The 18,270-nt window shown below is 44.2% G+C and overlaps 3 protein-coding genes across 5 annotated transcripts; 2 read left to right on the forward strand and 1 right to left on the reverse strand.

The window, feature by feature from the left end:
• Positions 1–938: 938 nt before the first annotated feature.
• On the forward strand, positions 939–5,440 carry acta1b (actin alpha 1, skeletal muscle b). Its single transcript, XM_080494446.1, has 7 exons — positions 939–1,097; positions 1,905–2,041; positions 2,612–2,936; positions 3,343–3,504; positions 4,374–4,565; positions 4,679–4,860; positions 4,975–5,440. The coding sequence occupies exons 2-7, from the start codon at positions 1,913–1,915 to the stop codon at positions 5,116–5,118; spliced, it is 1,134 nt and encodes a 377-aa protein (XP_080350572.1). The 5' UTR covers positions 939–1,097; positions 1,905–1,912; the 3' UTR covers positions 5,119–5,440.
• A 1,142-nt stretch (positions 5,441–6,582) lies between these two features.
• ccsapb (centriole, cilia and spindle-associated protein b) lies at positions 6,583–11,193 on the forward strand. Of its 3 annotated transcripts, none has more exons than XM_080502153.1 (6): positions 6,583–6,635; positions 7,307–7,519; positions 8,145–8,522; positions 8,612–8,713; positions 8,816–9,027; positions 9,114–11,193. In XM_080502153.1, exons 3-6 carry the CDS (start codon positions 8,147–8,149, stop codon positions 9,294–9,296), a joined length of 873 nt encoding a protein of 290 aa, XP_080358279.1. In that variant the 5' UTR covers positions 6,583–6,635; positions 7,307–7,519; positions 8,145–8,146; the 3' UTR covers positions 9,297–11,193. The 3 variants fall into 3 exon arrangements, with proteins under 3 accessions (XP_080358279.1, XP_080358278.1, XP_080358280.1); XM_080502152.1 differs by having other exon boundaries at positions 7,307–7,430; XM_080502154.1 differs by lacking the exon at positions 7,307–7,519 and having other exon boundaries at positions 6,601–6,635.
• Positions 11,194–11,350: 157 nt separating this feature from the next.
• On the reverse strand, positions 11,351–17,856 carry rab4a (RAB4a, member RAS oncogene family). Its single transcript, XM_080498772.1, has 8 exons — positions 17,708–17,856; positions 16,391–16,471; positions 16,053–16,167; positions 15,238–15,300; positions 14,993–15,147; positions 14,776–14,871; positions 14,304–14,457; positions 11,351–13,066 (listed from the first exon to the last, which is right to left on the reverse strand). Exons 1-7 carry the CDS (start codon positions 17,721–17,723, stop codon positions 14,342–14,344), a joined length of 642 nt encoding a protein of 213 aa, XP_080354898.1. The 5' UTR covers positions 17,724–17,856; the 3' UTR covers positions 11,351–13,066; positions 14,304–14,341.
• Between the last annotated feature and the right edge of the window lie 414 nt (positions 17,857–18,270).

Raw genomic sequence — 18,270 nt, forward strand, 5'->3', positions numbered from 1 at the left:
TGCTCCAGCTCCAGCTCCTCCTGTTAGAGTTATAATTAATCCAACTGCTCTAGTGACAGAGCGGTGTAGCCCTGACAGATAAGGTTTCAGCTGTTGGCTGTTCAGACTGTGTGAATATCAGGCCATGCGGTTCGCAGAATGGAAGATTTTGAATTGAAATAATTGTTTCTTTGGTTTCATAATTCAATTAAGACTGCAAGTGCACCATGATTAACAAGTCTGATATCAGCCAACTGGCTCTATTAGCTGGTATCTGCTCAGAACCATCGCCAATAGGTGTATTTGTATCACAACATGCTAAACAATAATATGAGGCCAAAGATGGGCATGCAGATGTACAAAACTCCTTCAGTTATTAAAACACAGATGGGGTGCTTGTAAGATATTCAGCTTGGTAATCTATTATGAATTTGTATGATTGGAGGATTGGAATGCACTTCAAAATATATATCTAAAAAATTTGGACATCCTCAGTTTTTCTTGAACTGCAATAACATATCAAGCATCATAATGAGAAATTGAAGTCTTAATTGGGTTTGGCAGCCCCCTTAATGGGAGTCGCGTGGGTTATTGGTTTCGGCCCGTGGCTCTCACTGTGGCCTAAATCTGTTCAGATGATCGAAGCGTTTTCCCATTTTAAGGCTGGATGAGGCCTACTAGCAGCAAATCTATAACCCTGCTTGGTAGCAACTGGCGTCTCCCCTAGAAACCCCCCAGTGGCCCGCGCGCTCCTTATACGGCCCTCGAGGTGGGCCCGCGGGGCTCGATGGGAGGTCGAAGGGACAGTTCCATATATGGCGCGCGCTCTCACCCGGTCGGGGCCGCGCAGCATCACTTCTGATCCCCTCCCGAAGCCCGATGAATGGGGCGCTCTCCTTCCCCTCCGAAGGGGGCGCGCCTCCCCCCACCACCCCAATTCCTCGGCCTCAGCCTGTCAGTATCCTAATATGGCAGAGGGCTGGGATCGGGGCCAGTGTCGAGGTTTGTGAATGGTGGAGCTGGGGTATAAAAGGTGGACGTTCAGCAACGAGGACCGTAGCTGGTTCAGCAACAGCACTGGTTGGGTCGATCTCTCCGAGCCGCAGACACTCCTCAAGGTAAGACCCTGCGAGGACCTGCCACCCAGCCTGGGTGGGGAACACCAGACTATAGATCGGAAGGGAAGAGCCAGTGGAGCCTTACTGAAGCAAACTCCAAGGGAGGACCGCAGGGGATGGGGATGAGGGGGGCCGGGACAGAGATACTAGCGGAGGCATCACGGGCAGCTCTACCGAGGCCCTGCAGATTCCGGTAGAATGACAGGATTCATGTGAAGGCGGAGCTGATTGGTCATCTTCAGAGGTGTAACTCTGAAAATCAAACCAAGGAAAAAAAAAACAAAAAAAAAAACGCAGAATAGTTTACTTCGAATTGATCGTGTGATTCAAAACTTGTAGTTCTTGTTTGATTGTTTTGTTTGTTCGTTTGTTTAAATATTTTTTGATTTAGTTCAAAAACTTTTTGTAAGTTTTTAAGTTTATGCTCTTTACATTTCTATTAAATTTACCATTATCGGGCCTTTTCTAATTTTGATCAGAAGATAATGAACGTTACAGCTATTCAATAATAGTTTCTTATTATATTTTGTATGTTTTAAATCTCGACTGCTCACGTGTAATGGCCTGGTATCCGCGTTATGGATGCGCCCTGCGCAATGTTTGGCCCCGATCGGGTTCACGCTCTCTAGTAAATGTTACAATTATTTTTGAGTGTTTTAAAATAAAATACATGAAACCTGGGCATGGGCTTATAAATTGCGAAGGGTCCGGCACTTAGTCTGGGTGGCATTTCTCTCACATTCAATACGCAGCGCCATGTTGACGTGATTCGGTGAATTGACTCTTTCCTCCCTTCTTCTCTGACAGAAGCCAACATGTGTGACGACGAAGAAACTACCGCCCTTGTGTGCGACAACGGCTCCGGCCTGGTTAAGGCTGGCTTCGCCGGAGACGATGCCCCTAGGGCTGTGTTCCCCTCCATCGTCGGCCGCCCCCGCCACCAGGTAAACGACGAAGAATTTACCTATATAATAGACATTATCTAATAGCTTAGACTCAGGCGCTTAAAGGCAGAATCATTTCACACCGACTCATTTCAGTGTGTTTATTAAGGCATACATGAAGATATGGTTGCATTTGAACAAATATATAAAAATCAAAACGTTATTGCACTACTTTGTAGAAAATATTGTTAACATGTGGTTGATCTGTTTTGTTTTTTTAATTATTAAAAAAAACAGACACTCCCAGTAATAGTTCAATTATATCAACGAAATACGAACTATATACTGAACCACATGAATTTGGCACCATTTACCTCGAGCAATGTGGCCATTGCAGATTTAGCACTAAGTTAGTCACTGGAAGAGAGTCAGTCTAACAACTGCGGTCTTTCCGTGACCGTTATTTGTCTACGTCGTTATTTGGCACATTTACGCAATGGTCACTATGTCAGTCCAAAGACTTTAATCCGATCATTAAAAAAAAAACCTACTTCATATATCTGTATGTGCTTTCGAACGTCCCCGGCTAACCTTTTCCGTTGCCTTCCTCTCTCTCTTTTCCAACTTCAGGGTGTCATGGTCGGTATGGGTCAGAAGGACTCCTACGTCGGCGACGAGGCCCAGAGCAAGAGAGGTATCCTGACTCTGAAGTACCCCATTGAGCACGGCATCATCACCAACTGGGACGACATGGAGAAGATCTGGCATCACACCTTCTACAATGAGCTGAGAGTTGCCCCCGAGGAGCACCCCACCCTGCTCACTGAGGCTCCCCTGAACCCCAAGGCCAACAGAGAGAAGATGACCCAGATCATGTTTGAGACCTTCAACGTCCCAGCCATGTATGTGGCCATCCAGGCTGTCCTGTCCCTGTACGCTTCCGGTCGTACCACTGGTGAGGCTGACAACAACAAACACCTGACACACACGACACAGACACAGCTTCCAGAATATATATACATTTAACAAAACAGCCAGACAAAAATACAGTTGAATTCCAACACATAATATGGGCTACACTACAAATTTGACATTTTCCCGTTATTCAATTTACGCACAAATTTTACCAATTATGTCTCATACTCCATACAAATCTATCAATGGGACGACTCCAACATTTATTACATTTACGCAAGACATTTACGCACATTTAACCAGTCTTGATGACTGATGTTTGTTATAGCCTGTGTGGCTTTAGATTATCTGTCAAATATCCATTTACGCACATTTTACGCACAAATCTTAAACATGCGCTTTTTCGTCCGGACATTGTTGACAATCCTTTCCTGCCTCCTTCTCAGGTATTGTGCTGGATGCTGGTGATGGTGTGACCCACAACGTCCCAGTCTATGAGGGTTACGCCCTGCCCCATGCCATCATGCGTCTGGACTTGGCTGGTCGCGATCTGACCGACTACCTGATGAAGATCCTGACTGAGCGTGGCTACTCTTTCGTGACCACCGGTGAGGAATTCATCACAAGAAAAAAAAAAGAAAAAAAAACACTCCCTGAAATAACTTTTAGTAGAAATACAGTATAATTAATAATAACAATTAGTTATTATAAGATTACATGTTTAAAATTGCATCAAAACACTCAAGTCAGAATTGCAATTTCTAGAAAAATAAACAGATCCATAATTGGTACACGTAGGTCTACTATACATGTATAATATACAAATATTTTCTTATATGCATATTAGATGCAACTTAATTGTCATTACTTTGAAATGTTGATTAGCTGATGCAAAGATGCAGTAAACTGCAGTTTATATGGCAATGATGGAGTATCAATCATAATAATAATAATCATAATGTGTTCTTTAACAACATGTAAAGTTTAACACAATCACAATAATTCAGACAATTTGAAACGTAACTCTAACCCTAACCCTAACTACGAATTGGGGTTAAAATGTGACATATAAAGGGGTGAAGAGAGAATAGCATATTGATTGTCTATTAAAAGCAATAAAAACACATTTGGTTTTCTAACTTGCAGTGATAATAATTCAGCATTACTTTACATTTGAATCGATCTGAGCTATTCAATTTCAAGAGTAAAGACAAGTAACTAGTTTTAATTAGAATGAAAGTTTGGGTATTTATTTGTATACATATTTTACGCAAGATGTGACAGCCGTGCAAAAGAAGCACATTCTACAATAATTGCTGTCATTAACCGCTTCGGTGCACGCTGTATGTGCCAACCAGATTGGAAATTAGACACAGACAGACACTAACTGCCGGTAGTTCTTTCCTTTACGCACGCGGCGCGTACTCGCCGCTATTTAGCACTTTGAATGAAAATCCCTCAACTTGTGCCCCAACAGCTGAGCGTGAGATCGTGCGCGACATCAAGGAGAAGCTGTGCTATGTGGCTCTGGACTTCGAGAACGAGATGGCCACCGCTGCCTCCTCCTCCTCCCTGGAGAAGAGCTACGAGCTTCCCGACGGTCAGGTCATCACCATTGGTAACGAGAGGTTCCGTTGCCCCGAGACCCTCTTCCAGCCTTCCTTCATCGGTACTTCACACAATATATTTTTTTTTTCCTTCACAATTTAACAGACATACATGGGTTTCCCCGCTCACTCTGTGTTGCGCCCCTCTTGACACTTGTCCATCTCACCTGACCAGGTATGGAGTCTGCTGGCATTCACGAGACTGCCTACAACAGCATCATGAAGTGCGATATTGACATCCGTAAGGATCTGTACGCCAACAATGTGCTCTCCGGTGGTACCACCATGTACCCTGGTATCGCTGACCGTATGCAGAAGGAGATCACCGCCCTGGCCCCCAGCACCATGAAGATCAAGGTACATATAAATACAATATGAAACTTATTCAAAGCAGACGAAAGTGTTTGGCGCACATTTACGCACATGATTCCACTTGACTCACACATCCTCCTCCTCCTCCTCCTCCTCCAGATCATCGCTCCCCCCGAGAGGAAGTACTCCGTCTGGATCGGCGGCTCCATCCTGGCTTCCCTGTCCACCTTCCAGCAGATGTGGATCTCCAAGCAGGAGTACGACGAGGCAGGCCCCAGCATTGTCCACAGGAAGTGCTTCTAAATCCTCCACCAGCACCACCAGCTATCTGGAGATCAAACAAGGAGGAGGAACGAGCTCTGCTGCACAGCAACACTCTTCTGTCAATGGACTGTCTGCCTGCGCTGTTGACATTATGCATTTTTTCATCATCTTAAAATCTGCATATTTTTAAGTTGTCTGTTGTCTGTGTTTGCACGGAGAAAGGCTGTGAAAAAACACCACTGAACCATGCATCCACCAAAAAAAAACTTTAATAAAAAAAATAAGAACAACATGTTGCCCAACACATGTGAATGTAAGTGTATATACATATTGATAATTTATTAAAGTCCATTATTTGGTATTTTTGCCCCTGGCCTTGTTTCTCTTAGGGAAAGTTTTCTGGAAGACGATTGAAAACAACAATTTTGTGGGGAACTTTGAACAAGGCAATGCCTTAATGAAGAAGAAGCAGCTAAAACAGCTATTTCCCAAGTATTGGGATACTGGCTAATATGATGACTCATTTATTCCTTCATTTATTTTTCTAACTGAAGCATTTGAGTACAAAACCCGCCCACAACCAGATCAGCTGTGCAGGGAAAGTTTATATTGGAAGTTCATCCCAATTATGGTGGGCAATTGAACTAAAACGAACTAATTATACTATATTAATCACCAAACCAACACAAGATGCAGTATCGGCCTCTAGGGAGCTGACGGGTAAAAACAACGACCCACAGTGGTGATACATCAGCTGTGGGATTCGAACCTGCACACCACCGACTTCCAAGTCCGCTTTGACTCGAGGCCACAAGTGCCAATCCATGTCCTTCTGCATCCAGCTCCTGTCAGTTGGAGGACTGTGCGAAGGGTGGGGGGTGATGGGGGTAAAGAAAGGTATTAAAAGCGGACAGACGACACTTTTAGGCTTTGGACAGTCGGAGTTTGACTTGTCAGGAATGCGCCACGGCAGCAGCAGAAGAAGCAGCAGCAGCAGCAGGGAGCGACTCAGTGGCATCAGACACCTGACACCCATTTACGCGACATCCCGGACCATCTTTAGACAAGACCAAACCGAGGGTGGAGTGTCCCTGCAGACCGGACCCCGTATAAATAGAACCTCGGCAGGTTATCGGGGTCTGTCTGGAGGTTAAAAAGCACAAAGGACAGGCAGACGGACACACGGACAGACGGACAATAAACCAAAGTTGGAATATTAAGATAAACAAAACCTGTTTCGCTTATTTCTAAAGAGAAATAACCTCCATCAACTGGACATGTGAAAACAACACGTTTGATTCTTTATGTCCTTGTTAAGACTCATCAATAACACAAGTGTTTCTCAGCCACCCCTGAGAGCATTCCTCACATCCCAGGTCGGGCCACCTGTTGCGGGTGTGTGTTGGGCTTTAAAAAAAAAAAAAAAAACGTCTCGAGGCGGGCGGAGCCAATCTTCTGGCGGGGGGACGCGGTGGGGGCCGGCCCGTGAGGTAACCAGCCTCAGCGTCGTCAAACGCCATCTGTTCCGCTCCGCGTCCGCGAAATCCGACCCTGGTGTAAGTATATTCTCCTGCGCACCAAATTAGATCCTCGCAGCGCAGGATCGCCCACCGACCCAGGCGGACCGTGTTGGTTGACGGGGGAGGCGGTGGTGGATGATTTGTTAGGGAGAATGAATTCACGAACGCAGGGTGGGATACTCCCGCAAAAGGCGGTCGCGACAGGCGACCATATGTGTACCGTATTACCGGATGATTATTAAGACAAGCTTCACGTGACGCAAACACTTTTGTGTCTCCGGGGTGTGCGCGTGTCAGGCGAGCAGGGCAAGCGACAACTAAATAAATGACGTATTTAATGGCGTAACGTCGACAGTTTTGATTCTGCACATGAATATTTTAATGCACTGGGGGTTGCATGGTCGCTTTATTTGATCACTGGAGGAGCTTTATGGGCCGACGAGGGCCAATTGTGAGGTTATCGATAAGAACGTAGAGGTTGCAGCTGACCTTTTATTTGGACATACGCTCGAGTTGCCGGAGCCAATCAGAGGACGCGCTGACGATGACGTCATCGCGTTCAAGCGTCCCTGTAACGGTTGTCACAGATTTCTGTGGGGACGGTGATTTATTTTACCCTGCCCCAGAAAAACGAAGCTGATAAAACATAGTGGTGGCATATATTTTTTTAAATTATCTTACAAACGCGATATTTTATTTCGCTACAGACCCCCGGGAGGTGAACCAACCGCTTTTCTGCAGCTGCTCCTCCATTGGTTTGATCCGCGGACACGTTCAGTTTAAATGTCTGGCGGCGAGTCGAAGAGAAGGAAAACCACAGGAGCACCGCAGGTACAAACCTGGTTTATTTACACTCTTCAGAACACAGAGGGGGTAAAAAAAAAAAAAGAAGCTTTCTACTCGACCAGCTATTCCTCAAGGTTTGTTTTTTGAAAATTATCTGTTGTGACGTTATTCTGATCGATGTAGTTTTAACTCCACTTCACTGTAAACAAGGTAAGGAAATACTGTAAATACTTATATTACTGTAAGTAAACATCAAACATCCCATCGAAGAAGAACAACGATGGAAAACTATGTCTTAAAACGAGAGCTATTTTTGAAAAGAGGCCAGGAAATTTCAGAATTAAACCGAGACTCATTTAACCAGTTATGATCAGGACCTGGACCATTAACCTGACTTTTCAAACAACACGTGGATTTTCTTCCTGGAAAGAACAGAACTAGATCAAGATCCTACATTTTGACCCATGGATTAATTTACCTTCCCCAGATTTAGACCTAAACTCGGTACTTGGCCCTGATAAACTACAATCTCAAACCAGATCCAGACTATTTTAAATTAAACTCAGGCTCCTTAACAAAGAAATTAAAACTTTACACTTTTAATAGAAAATATGTTTACTTTAAGCTGCCAAATGTTTTCATCTGCTTTCATTAGTGTTGACAAAACGGACGGTTTAAATTATAGAAATATTAACACATAAGCAAGTTGGCCAATAAAAAAGTCTCACAACAGGGTTTTGTTTTGTGTTTTCCGAACAGATATGATGGTGACCAAAAGGATCCGCTCGGAATACATGAAAAAGTTCAAAGATCCGAAATGGGAGACTTACAACAAATGCTACGAGGAGATGCTGAAGTACAGAATGACCCGCAGGCTGCTGGAGCACACGCACAACCCCTGGTTCTGGAGCGGCTCTGAGAGCGACTCGGACTCGGGGGGAAGAAGCCCTTGCGCCGCTCCCGACAAGAACCAAGTCCAGTCGGCCGAAGCTGGCGGCGACGGAGCCGAGGCCGAGGTGGAGGAGTGCGAGCAGGCGAGGGTGGACAGACGGCGGGAAGAGCAAGCGAGGACCACGGGGGCGGTGCAGAGACTTTCTATCCCGAATGAGGCGGACGAGAGTGTGTCTGCACTGCACGGTAACTATGAATTATTTACAAATTGCAGCCCATATTGGGGATTTGTATCATGCTGCTTGACATGTTGCAATGTGATGTTCACTCCTCAGGCTCGCGGCCCGAGGGTGCCGACGAGACGAAACGACTGCAGGACGAAAGAGGCGACCAGAAAAGAGGCCGCAAGCAGACGACGTCTCTCAACAGAGACCAAGGTGAAAATTCAGTTCAATGCTTGGAGCTGCCGTTCAGAGAAGCTCTTCTCTCCCTCCCACCGCTGTGTTGAACGTGGCCGCGACTTTCTCTCTCTTTTAAAGTGAAAGTGGGCAGAGGACTGCAGCCGCCGCAGAACAAATCCACAAAGCAACTGTGGCGCTCCCAGCGGGTCAGACCGGCCGCCGCCCGTCAGCCCAGGGAGGAGGGCAAAGACGGCAGACACGCCTTTGCTCTGTACGGCTCCGGGGAGAGGGACGCGGACATGGCGGCGAGGAAAACTCACAACGTCGGCCCCGCGGCGTCAACGAAGGAGGTATTCTCCGCCTGCGCATGTGTTACCGCTTCTCCGTCGATGGAAGGAGGGGAATCGGTGGGGCTGACGTTTCTTTCTCCCGGCAGATCCACGAGTCGGCTCTCCGCGCCCGGACGAGGCGGGAGGTGGAGCGTCAGATGCAGTCGCAGCGCAGCGAGCGGCGGAGGGCCCGGTCCTCGGACCCGAGCAAGACCCGGAGGGCAGTTCAGCCGGAGTTCAACCCCTGGCTCACCGAGTACATGCGGTGCTTCTCCGCTCGCTCCCGATAGGGGCGACAATGTGGCATGTAAGAGAAATGGCGACAACAAGAGGAGCCGTGACAAAACCGCCGTGGATCCATACGAAGGCCGCCGTCCTCATCGGGTGGTCGGGGGCGATAACAAGCTGAGGAGGCGGACGTCACTTGCAATGGCTTGTTCTTCAAGGTATTGTAGAATCACATTTAAAAAAAAACAAACTGAATTTTATTCAGTACAATCAGAAGAAATTCACAGGGTAAAAGACACTTTTGAACGATATTTTGTGGTAAATGTAGAATTAATGGACACACCTGCATGAAGGGTGCAAAAAAAAAAAACCCTCAATAGATTTGTATACAGCCATATATTGATATCCCTTTAAACACGTGCAGTATCAGGTGTCTATATTTCTATTGATATATCACAGCACGGTGCACTCACTGGGGTTATGAAGGCATACGTATAATCGCATCACATCGTGGCTTAACCAACACAATGTGTTTTTTTGTAAGGTTCTTGTGGCTTTTGGTGTGGATTGGGTATTTTCTTCTTTGTGCCGAGTGCAAAGTATTGACGGGCGTATAGAAAACCATCGGGCTCTGCAGATCTGCAGCTTCTGATTCAAATGAACTGCCGTCAGCTGGTTTCTCTCTCGCTTCACGAATGAATCCACTCAGACTGTGTCTCGATAGGTTGCAAATCACTGTTCACGGTGTTGTGGTGGCTGCACTTGCTCATAATATTGTGGACACTTTGATGTGGTGGTGATTTAAAATCGCTTTGTAAAAGAAAAAAAATAGATTTTAATGTGATCAATATGGTGCTAATAATAACTTTTACAGCCAGTAGATGACTGCGGTTTTCTGTTGTTTCCGCTGTTACGGCAGTGTTGTTGTTGTCTTTTTTTCACCATCAGAAAAAATGTAAACAAGAATTTTAGATTTTTTTATTTTTTTTAAGTACAACTCTCAGAGGTCCAAACTTTTTATTAAATATTCCCCGGAGCCAAATGAAGAAATGTTAAGGGAGGTGATGTCAAAGTTCCATCTCGCAGGAAATGGATCGTTTCATATTTTGACTAAATCAAACAGCACTTTGAACGAGTGTCGCCTTTTTAAGAAACATTTGTACAGAATATAGCATCTAATAGAGCTGCTCTCTACTCTGGGACACCTGATCCAACTTTAAATGATGATGGATGATATAATCAGTGACGTGCCAGCAAAAAAAACTGGAAAAAAGCCATTTCATTATTCGCTTCTGTTGATATTGTTGACGTGACTCTTTGATTGTAAAGTAACGGCCTCACCTGCCTGACGTTTATCATTCCGCACACGTCGTTTCAGCCTTGGTTCTGTATTGAATGACATCATTTGCTTTGTACTAAGTTTTTTGAGCTTAAGTTATAGTGTAATTATAGTTTTGTGCCATATTGAACTTTTTGAGAAACTGTATTTGAGTCGATGTTGTATTATTTTTTTCAAATGTGGGACTTTTTATACTCTAAGGAGTTATGTGAGCAAGGTGAATTATTTCTCCAATTATTATATTTTCATGTTGGCTTGTTACTCAGAACAAATGTCATTTTTGCTGCGTATTCTTTACAAACTGTAAATCTGTTGTGATTTTTTTTTAACCCCAAGGAACCATTGCTTTAAAGAAATGATATCATTGGAGACTCTTCTTCATATGTCATCGTAAGTTAACTGCTGGTCCTGAAGGACCTGCCTACGCCAAGATCTTTAATTAAAAAAAAAAAATCTATAGAAATAGGACCAAAAAGGCATCAGAAATGCTGAAATTATCCATCCAGCCTGATTTCGGTGATTGAAATGAATTTGTAACCACTACAGAACTGTACAGAAGTGCAAATGTTTACTTACATGTAAGAGTTGTGTGTACATAGTAAATGATTTAGAGAACAGTATGTGGGCTTCGTATGTGCAACGTTTTTAATAAATCACATTTGCTTCTCCCATTTCTATCAAATCAATTTTAAAGAGTTTGAACCATTTTATAGTGGTTATTTTGTCCTCGATTTTCCTTCTGCGACCAGAAGCTCACATTTATTTCACAAGCTTTGAATATTCGGGCTTCAAAGCTTAGAAAAAGACATTTTTGATTTAAAAAAATGATGAATTCCAAGCCTGATTTGAAGTTTTTTGGTTTTTTTTTTATTTTAAAAACATAAGCTTTTATCATACACAATAAATTAAAAATCTATGATATTCAGAATGCCAAGATAAAACAGACAGACGTGGGTACAGGATCTGATGACATACACACACAACAACCGGATGTCGAGCAGCAAAAAGCCACCACCAGATATGAGACGCTACGATATTCTGATATGGGATCATTCTAAGGTGTCTAATTTAAGAATGTAGTCTGAGGGTTTAGAATGTAAAAAAAAAAACAAAGCATACATGAATCGTTGGAAGTGGTCACAGCCAGCGAAAACACACAAAATTAAGGTCGTTTTGTTTTCGACAAGCAACTTCCATGTTTTTTTTTGAGGTGTTTCCAAAACGGGAGACAAAAAAATAAATAATACACACAGGAAACCACTGCTTAGAAGTTCAAATGCATTCAGTTGGTGTCGACACACAGCGGTCAGGTCAGGTTTTGCATGTAAACGGGCCGCAACTATGAGAAATGCGTGTCGCAACTATCATTTTTTGACTTCGTGAGGTGGCTGTGCCACTTTGACTCCACTAGATGTAACCACAAACGAGTGCGTCAAATCCCACCGACTTCTCAATACAACTCAAGCTTCCTCCTTCGTCAGTTCCATCAGTTGACGCCGTCAACAAACGGTAACATCTGTATTCGTGCTGATAATCAGACACACATCGACTTGTGCCATTTATAGATTTACACATTTTATCACTGCAAATAGCACTGTTCAATCCAGTCTGCAAGTCGAGCTGGAGCCTCAACGTGATCATACAAACCCACCATGGAAATGCTGTTGAATATGACATCTTCAATAAACATGTAATATCTCTTCATAACGAAATACTCTTTGATATTTTTGTGGGAGAAAGCATGCGTCGGACTATTTACAGAAACACTGTACAGTGTGGTGCTGCGGGAGGAGGACAAAAAGGGGGAGGGGGGGGGGTGTAAACAAGGCAAGAAAGGCTGGGGTGGCGGGCAAAAGCTAAAGTGGCATGACAGCGTGTGGACTGGCAGCTGCATTGCGCGGAGACCGGAGAGGAGATGTGGATCAGGCGGACAGGAAGTGCAGTCGGCAGACTGCGTGGAGTGCGTTTGAGACGAGTCAATCGGAGAGCAGGGGGACACCGACGCAAGTATCACAGAAAGAGAAGGGTTTTTTATCTTGAAAATAAAGAGTAAAAACTATAATATAGACTCTGTTTTGGTTCAAAGATATCTAAGGGGGGGGGGGGGGTCTTATAAGTTTTAGGCTTAGTCCAGGAAACGCATGGAACTCCTCTGACTAAGGTGGCTGTCGTCTCTGGTTAAGAAAACAAACAAGGATCCTCCAAATTATTAATACAAGTAATTTATCTAGAAGGAGCAGAAATCCAAAGGGCGTGGTTTGATAAGGTGGGAGGAGGCTCTGATCGGGGAGCGTTTGGTCCAATAGGAGGGTGGCCAGATAGAGGGCGGGCAGTTTCTGGGGTGGGGGGGTCTCAGGAGCTGCAGCCACGACAGCAAAGGTACTGAAGGGTCCGTGCAAAAGGTCAAAGGTCAGGAAGGAGTCTCCAGCATAGCGATCTAAACCCAACGGAGGCGGGTCCTCCACGGCTGATCTTCTCCTCGGCTTCACGAACCTATCAGACACACACACGTGAAATAGTTGCACAGACGCTTTTGACTAGTTCCACGTGCACACATTAGTAGCTAGTTTTTAATTGGGAAAAAAAAAAAAGATGTTAAAGAGACAACAAAGACCATGTGAGGTCACAGTGACCTTGATAGAAATCTCAATATTGCGTCTTTAATATAATATATTTCATAATGGATTCTTGATATCTGCCTATATATATATATATATATATATATAGCAATTAAAAAAAAAAAACAAGTGTCCATTTTAGAAATACCAATTGAAAAAACAACATGATGAAAAGTGTGACAAAATATGCTGTTTGTAAGGAATGAGCCAATCCCGGCATCGATTATAAACCTGAATATCACTGAAATCTAATCACTTCAAGGTTGAAAAGGACAAAGCCTGTGGGTCAGATCTTATTATAGACAACAGGATTTACAACTATGCAGTAGTTTGTGCGAAAGAGAAGAGAAACCTGGAATTATTTGGACTGGAGAAAATGCCACCCAAACAACAACCTTGCTGTTCTGAAGACCCGGTGAGTTCCTGCTGCAATAGTGATTTGAACTTGGATCCACACACTGATGAACACACGGACAATACACACACACACACACACACACACACACACACACACACACACACACACACACACACACACACACACACACACACACACACACACACACACACACACACACACACACACACACACACACACACACAGACACACACAGACACACACACACATGTGACCAAGAAGATGATACACCAAAGAAAGTGTGTGTTCAGAAATGCCTGAATATTAATTTGTTCATGAGGAGCAACATTGTGGAAGTACAAAGAGCCACATAGGAACTGGAAGAAGTCCCACGTGCTCTGAATAGACAGAATTATTCATTCCTGGAAGCAATCTTTTCATAGATAATTACAATGCATGCATCTCACTCACGCACCCCCGTCATTCTGTCATGTTTCTTCTTCGTTTTTTTTAAAATTATTATTCAAATAAATCAAAGATGTCCTCGAAACCCCCCTCGCCTCCCAAGTCTGAAGTCAGACTGCAGCGTTTTTTTTTTTTTTTTAAATCACCAGATGAGTGACACGCAGGCGAAGGCAGACAAGAGCAGAATATAAATTCTGCTCCCAGTGAGAGCGTGTCGCTCCGCCGGGTCACAGAACGACACCGCACCGTTTCCTTAAAAAGCTGGACGCCACGTTGGGAGAGCACAAACCTTTGTCCGTACGTCGTCAAAAAACGGGGACGCGTCCACTAGCAGCCACACTCCTGGGCGCCCTGCGGCTGGGCACGGCGAGGAGAGCGGAGCTGTCGCAAGGCCGCGTCGCCGTATTGAATCCCCGAGCCCATCCTCTCTGGATCCAGTTCCCCTGCAAGACAAAACAAAACAAAAAAACACGAAGACAGTAAATTTTCATTGCGAGACATTAACATTAAATGCAAATAAGTTAAGTCTATAATTGGTATCCGTTCATTATAATATACATTTTTACAAATAAATACATTTGCAAATGGTGAAGTCGCTTGACGATTATGGAAAATGTCTGTAACACTGAGTGACCTGTGCTTGTGATAAAACCGCGGTTTGTTTTCGCTGAGGCCTGCTGTCAAAACCTAAGCCTTTTTGTTCATCTCGTTAGGACAGGAGAGGATTTAGAATCCGGCGGGGGGGGGTTTACAGGTCCTACCCGACTCTATCTTGTTGAGGATTTTCCGGGCACACTGGACGAAGGCCTCTTCAACGTTTTCCCCCGTCAGTGCGCTGGTCTCCAGGAACATCAGCTCTGCCAAAACGGACAACGGAGAGTTCAGTTATTTTCCAAGTCAGTTTCCACAGAGCGGCACGGGCGACACGCAGTCGTGAATTTTTTTTCTCTTTTTAATATAGTGAAGCGTTGGCCGCACCGTTCTCCTGAGCGAAGCGCGACGCCTCCAGGAACGTGACCTCCCGGTCGGCATCCAGGTCCTTCTTGTTCCCGCACAGGATGATGACGATGTTTTGACTGGCGAGCATCCTGGCGTCACTCAGCCACGTGGTCAGGGCGTTGTACGTCTCCCGGCTGCAGCGCGGTAAGGAATCAAACAGAAAAGTGTCAAGAACGACATTACCGCCGAAGAGTCGGGGGAGAAGGAGTCATACTCTGCGACACCTGGTGATGTCGTAGACCAGCAGGGCTCCTGCTGCTCCTCGGTAGTAACTCCTGGTCACCGATCTAAAAAAAAACAACAACAAAAGAACACAGGAGAGGATATAAGTACAAGAAGGCAGTATGCACAACAATTAAAGCTTATTGGATGTTTTAAACACAATTATTATTCTGTGTTCCACTTTATTATGATTTCTACTCAAAACATCCCCAAGTTTCTGCCTGCTGATAAAATCCATTGCAACAACCAAAGACAATTGTCAATAATGTAATAACTGACAATATAATTTACAGCCATACATTAGGAGGACTGCTGCATACTCTTGCTCCTTGATGAATGAATATGACTATCCCATCCATTAAACCTATTTCCATTAAGCAATCTGCTCAAAACTTTCAAAAAAAGAAAAAACTTTTATTTTCTAAATACTCAGCTCTATTTATTTGATTCCATATTTGCTGCAGTTATTAAATTTTTGAAAGAATTATTTATTTATTTTTTACCTCACTGAAACAAGACAGCATCATTACATTATTGGCAGGTGTTACACTTTTCGCCATTATTACATTGTTACGCCCCATTCATGGAGTTTGATCAGTCTGTGTTTGAATTCTATTGGTATATTTCTACCCAAGTCATTGACGTTTGGATTGGGAAAACTCCACATCTTATTTTTTTTTTGGTCACAAAGTTCTCACAAAGCAGAAAGTGCAACGACTTAAATTAACTTCACAGCAATCACTGCCACCCGCATGTGGGCTGTACAGGCCTGAACACGTCGGTGGTCAAGAGAAAAGGCTGATTTTGGTGTCACTACCTGAATCTTTCTTGTCCTGCAGTGTCCCAAATTTGTAGTTTGACCATCTTGTTTACCACACTGATAATCTTCGAGCCGAACTCCACTCCGATGGTGTGGTTGGATTCATCCTTAACTGCAAGGTCAAATAAAAATATGGAAGTAATAAATGAGACACGGTGTAATTAAATGTGAACAATGTGACAACCTGATTTATTTATTTTTTTTGGTGTTGTACTGCTTACTCCTTTATTACTCCATGTTATGCAGTTAATTCTTCCAAGGACAGAACAACATTGCACACCCACATTGGAAATAGGAAAATACTGAATAGGCAGAGTTGCACATCTCTGACTTACATCTCTTCTCTATGAACTGATGAAGCAAACAGGATTTGCCCGTTCCGGCATTCCCGATCACCAGAAATTTAAACAGGAAATCTGCGGAGGGAACAGAAATGACAATCAGCTGAAATCTTACCAGCAAGCAATAATAGCTTAATCAAATAATATATGGGTAAACACAAACATGTTTAAATGAACTATAATACAAGCCAGTTTAGTAAATGTCATTTCTACAGGAAGATCTTCTCAATAGATTGTGTACAACTTTTCAAAGGAGGTAAATAGGTAATGCCTGTGTGGCTTCCTTATATCAACTTTCCTAGTAACATGTCTTTCTCCATTTATATATATGATATTCGTGTCAATATTATAGTACACAATTAAAATGTGTGAGTATATAAGATTTGTATTTGTTTGCAATAATTGCGGGGGGGGGGGGGGGGGGGGGGGGGGATTGTGACGATGGAGCATTTATCTATTTCTTTCCAACACCTGGGACACTGATGACAGAGAGGCTGATTTTACAGCTCTGTTCCCTGATAACCACGTAAATGAGTTACATTTAGAGTTACACCACTTTATAAAACGCATAAAACAGCATTGTCGTAATCACCTTATTGTGAAAAAGTCCCAATAAGACCCCTGGTACTTAAACACTAACCATAACTAGAAGATTAAAATCAGTGTTTATTGCCCTGGGAGCACAGCTGTGAGCTGGATGGTTCCCTAACAAGCCTTAAGCAACAAAGACCTAATAACACTAAATAGTTATAATAAGTGGAAATCATATTGACGGAGTTAATGATAATACTAATTGGTCAATCCATTACTAGGTCAATCCAGCATGTACAGTGACAGTAGTTGGAGATGTAAACATGGCACTACATGAAACGACCACAGTAATCGCGTCACTTGAGGAGGCAGATGAATCTGTACGGTGACAACAGAGAAATCCGGAATATTCCGAGGTGACCTGGAGAAGCCGGGACAGCCAGAAACAACCACACGGGTCCGGCTCCCCATCGTCCCCTCTGCAGCCCCGCAACCGAGGAGCCAGCCTCCCCCCCTCCAGGCTCTCTAACCCCGCGAAGAAGCTCCCGGAGCCTTAGTATCTGTGGATGACGGGGGTTTGTTTCCTGGACATGACACGGTACTTTGGAGGCCAGTGGCGGCGGTAGCAGGAGCCCGGGGCTCGGTTAGCCCGTCGGCTATGTGTTTACCGTGAGAGAGAGAGAGAGAAAAAAAAGGTCCGGGGCAACACCTGCCTCATCCCAGCGCTGCCAGGCCGCCCACAGCTCGCCCTCAGCGGGGACACTCTACAAGCTTGCTTACCGTAAGACTCCGACATCGTCGGGGAGGCGGGTTATGACAGCAAACAGGACGGGAAAGGTTGGAGTTGACAGGTGGAGAGCTAGCTAAGAAGATGCAAAATAGTCCCGGAGATGATTTCCGCGGATTCCGGTTGATTTGTCCCTTCCGACTTCCCGTTACGAGGCTTGTGTGACGTCAGCGGAGAGCCGCGAGGGGGCGATGTTTAACCACTGGACCGGCAGGGAAGGCAAATCCGGCCCGAGAGAACTGCACAACTGCATGGAATTAAATAAACGTGACTTCTTTCTGAAATCAATTATCAAATGTTTTAATCAGCACTCAGAGCAGATATTTAAGGAATTGTTTCAACACGTCAGACTGAATAATATTATTTTACATCCACAGTCAGAATCAGAGGACAAATTATTATTCAACAATGACGTATGACACACAGATGAAAAGTGGTTATCTCTCTTAAGTTGTATTGAGACGCTCAGACGAGGCGTGATGACCGCCTTGTGTGGAATTGGCTTTGACACTGCTGCGTCTTCTCCACCAGGTGGAGGCTGCTTGAAACACACGCA

This window comes from Blennius ocellaris (genome assembly GCF_963422515.1).
Source record: "Blennius ocellaris genome assembly, chromosome: 1".
Lineage (NCBI taxonomy): Eukaryota > Metazoa > Chordata > Actinopteri > Blenniiformes > Blenniidae > Blennius > Blennius ocellaris.

Coding starts and splice junctions, on each gene's coding strand:
- ccsapb (XM_080502153.1), top strand. CDS start 8,147: ATGATGGTGACCAAAAGGATCCGCTCGGAATACATGAAAAAGTTCAAA. Junction 8,523..8,611: donor GAGTGTGTCTGCACTGCACG/GTAACTATGAAT, acceptor TTCACTCCTCAG/GCTCGCGGCCCGAGGGTGCC. Junction 8,714..8,815: donor GTCTCTCAACAGAGACCAAG/GTGAAAATTCAG, acceptor TCTCTTTTAAAG/TGAAAGTGGGCAGAGGACTG.
- acta1b (XM_080494446.1), top strand. CDS start 1,913: ATGTGTGACGACGAAGAAACTACCGCCCTTGTGTGCGACAACGGCTCC. Junction 2,937..3,342: donor CGCTTCCGGTCGTACCACTG/GTGAGGCTGACA, acceptor CCTCCTTCTCAG/GTATTGTGCTGGATGCTGGT. Junction 4,861..4,974: donor CCAGCACCATGAAGATCAAG/GTACATATAAAT, acceptor CTCCTCCTCCAG/ATCATCGCTCCCCCCGAGAG.
- rab4a (XM_080498772.1), bottom strand. Junction 15,301..16,052: donor GCAGGACAAGAAAGATTCAG/GTAGTGACACCA, acceptor GTTTTTTTTTAG/ATCGGTGACCAGGAGTTACT. Junction 15,148..15,237: donor CTGGTCTACGACATCACCAG/GTGTCGCAGAGT, acceptor ACCGCGCTGCAG/CCGGGAGACGTACAACGCCC.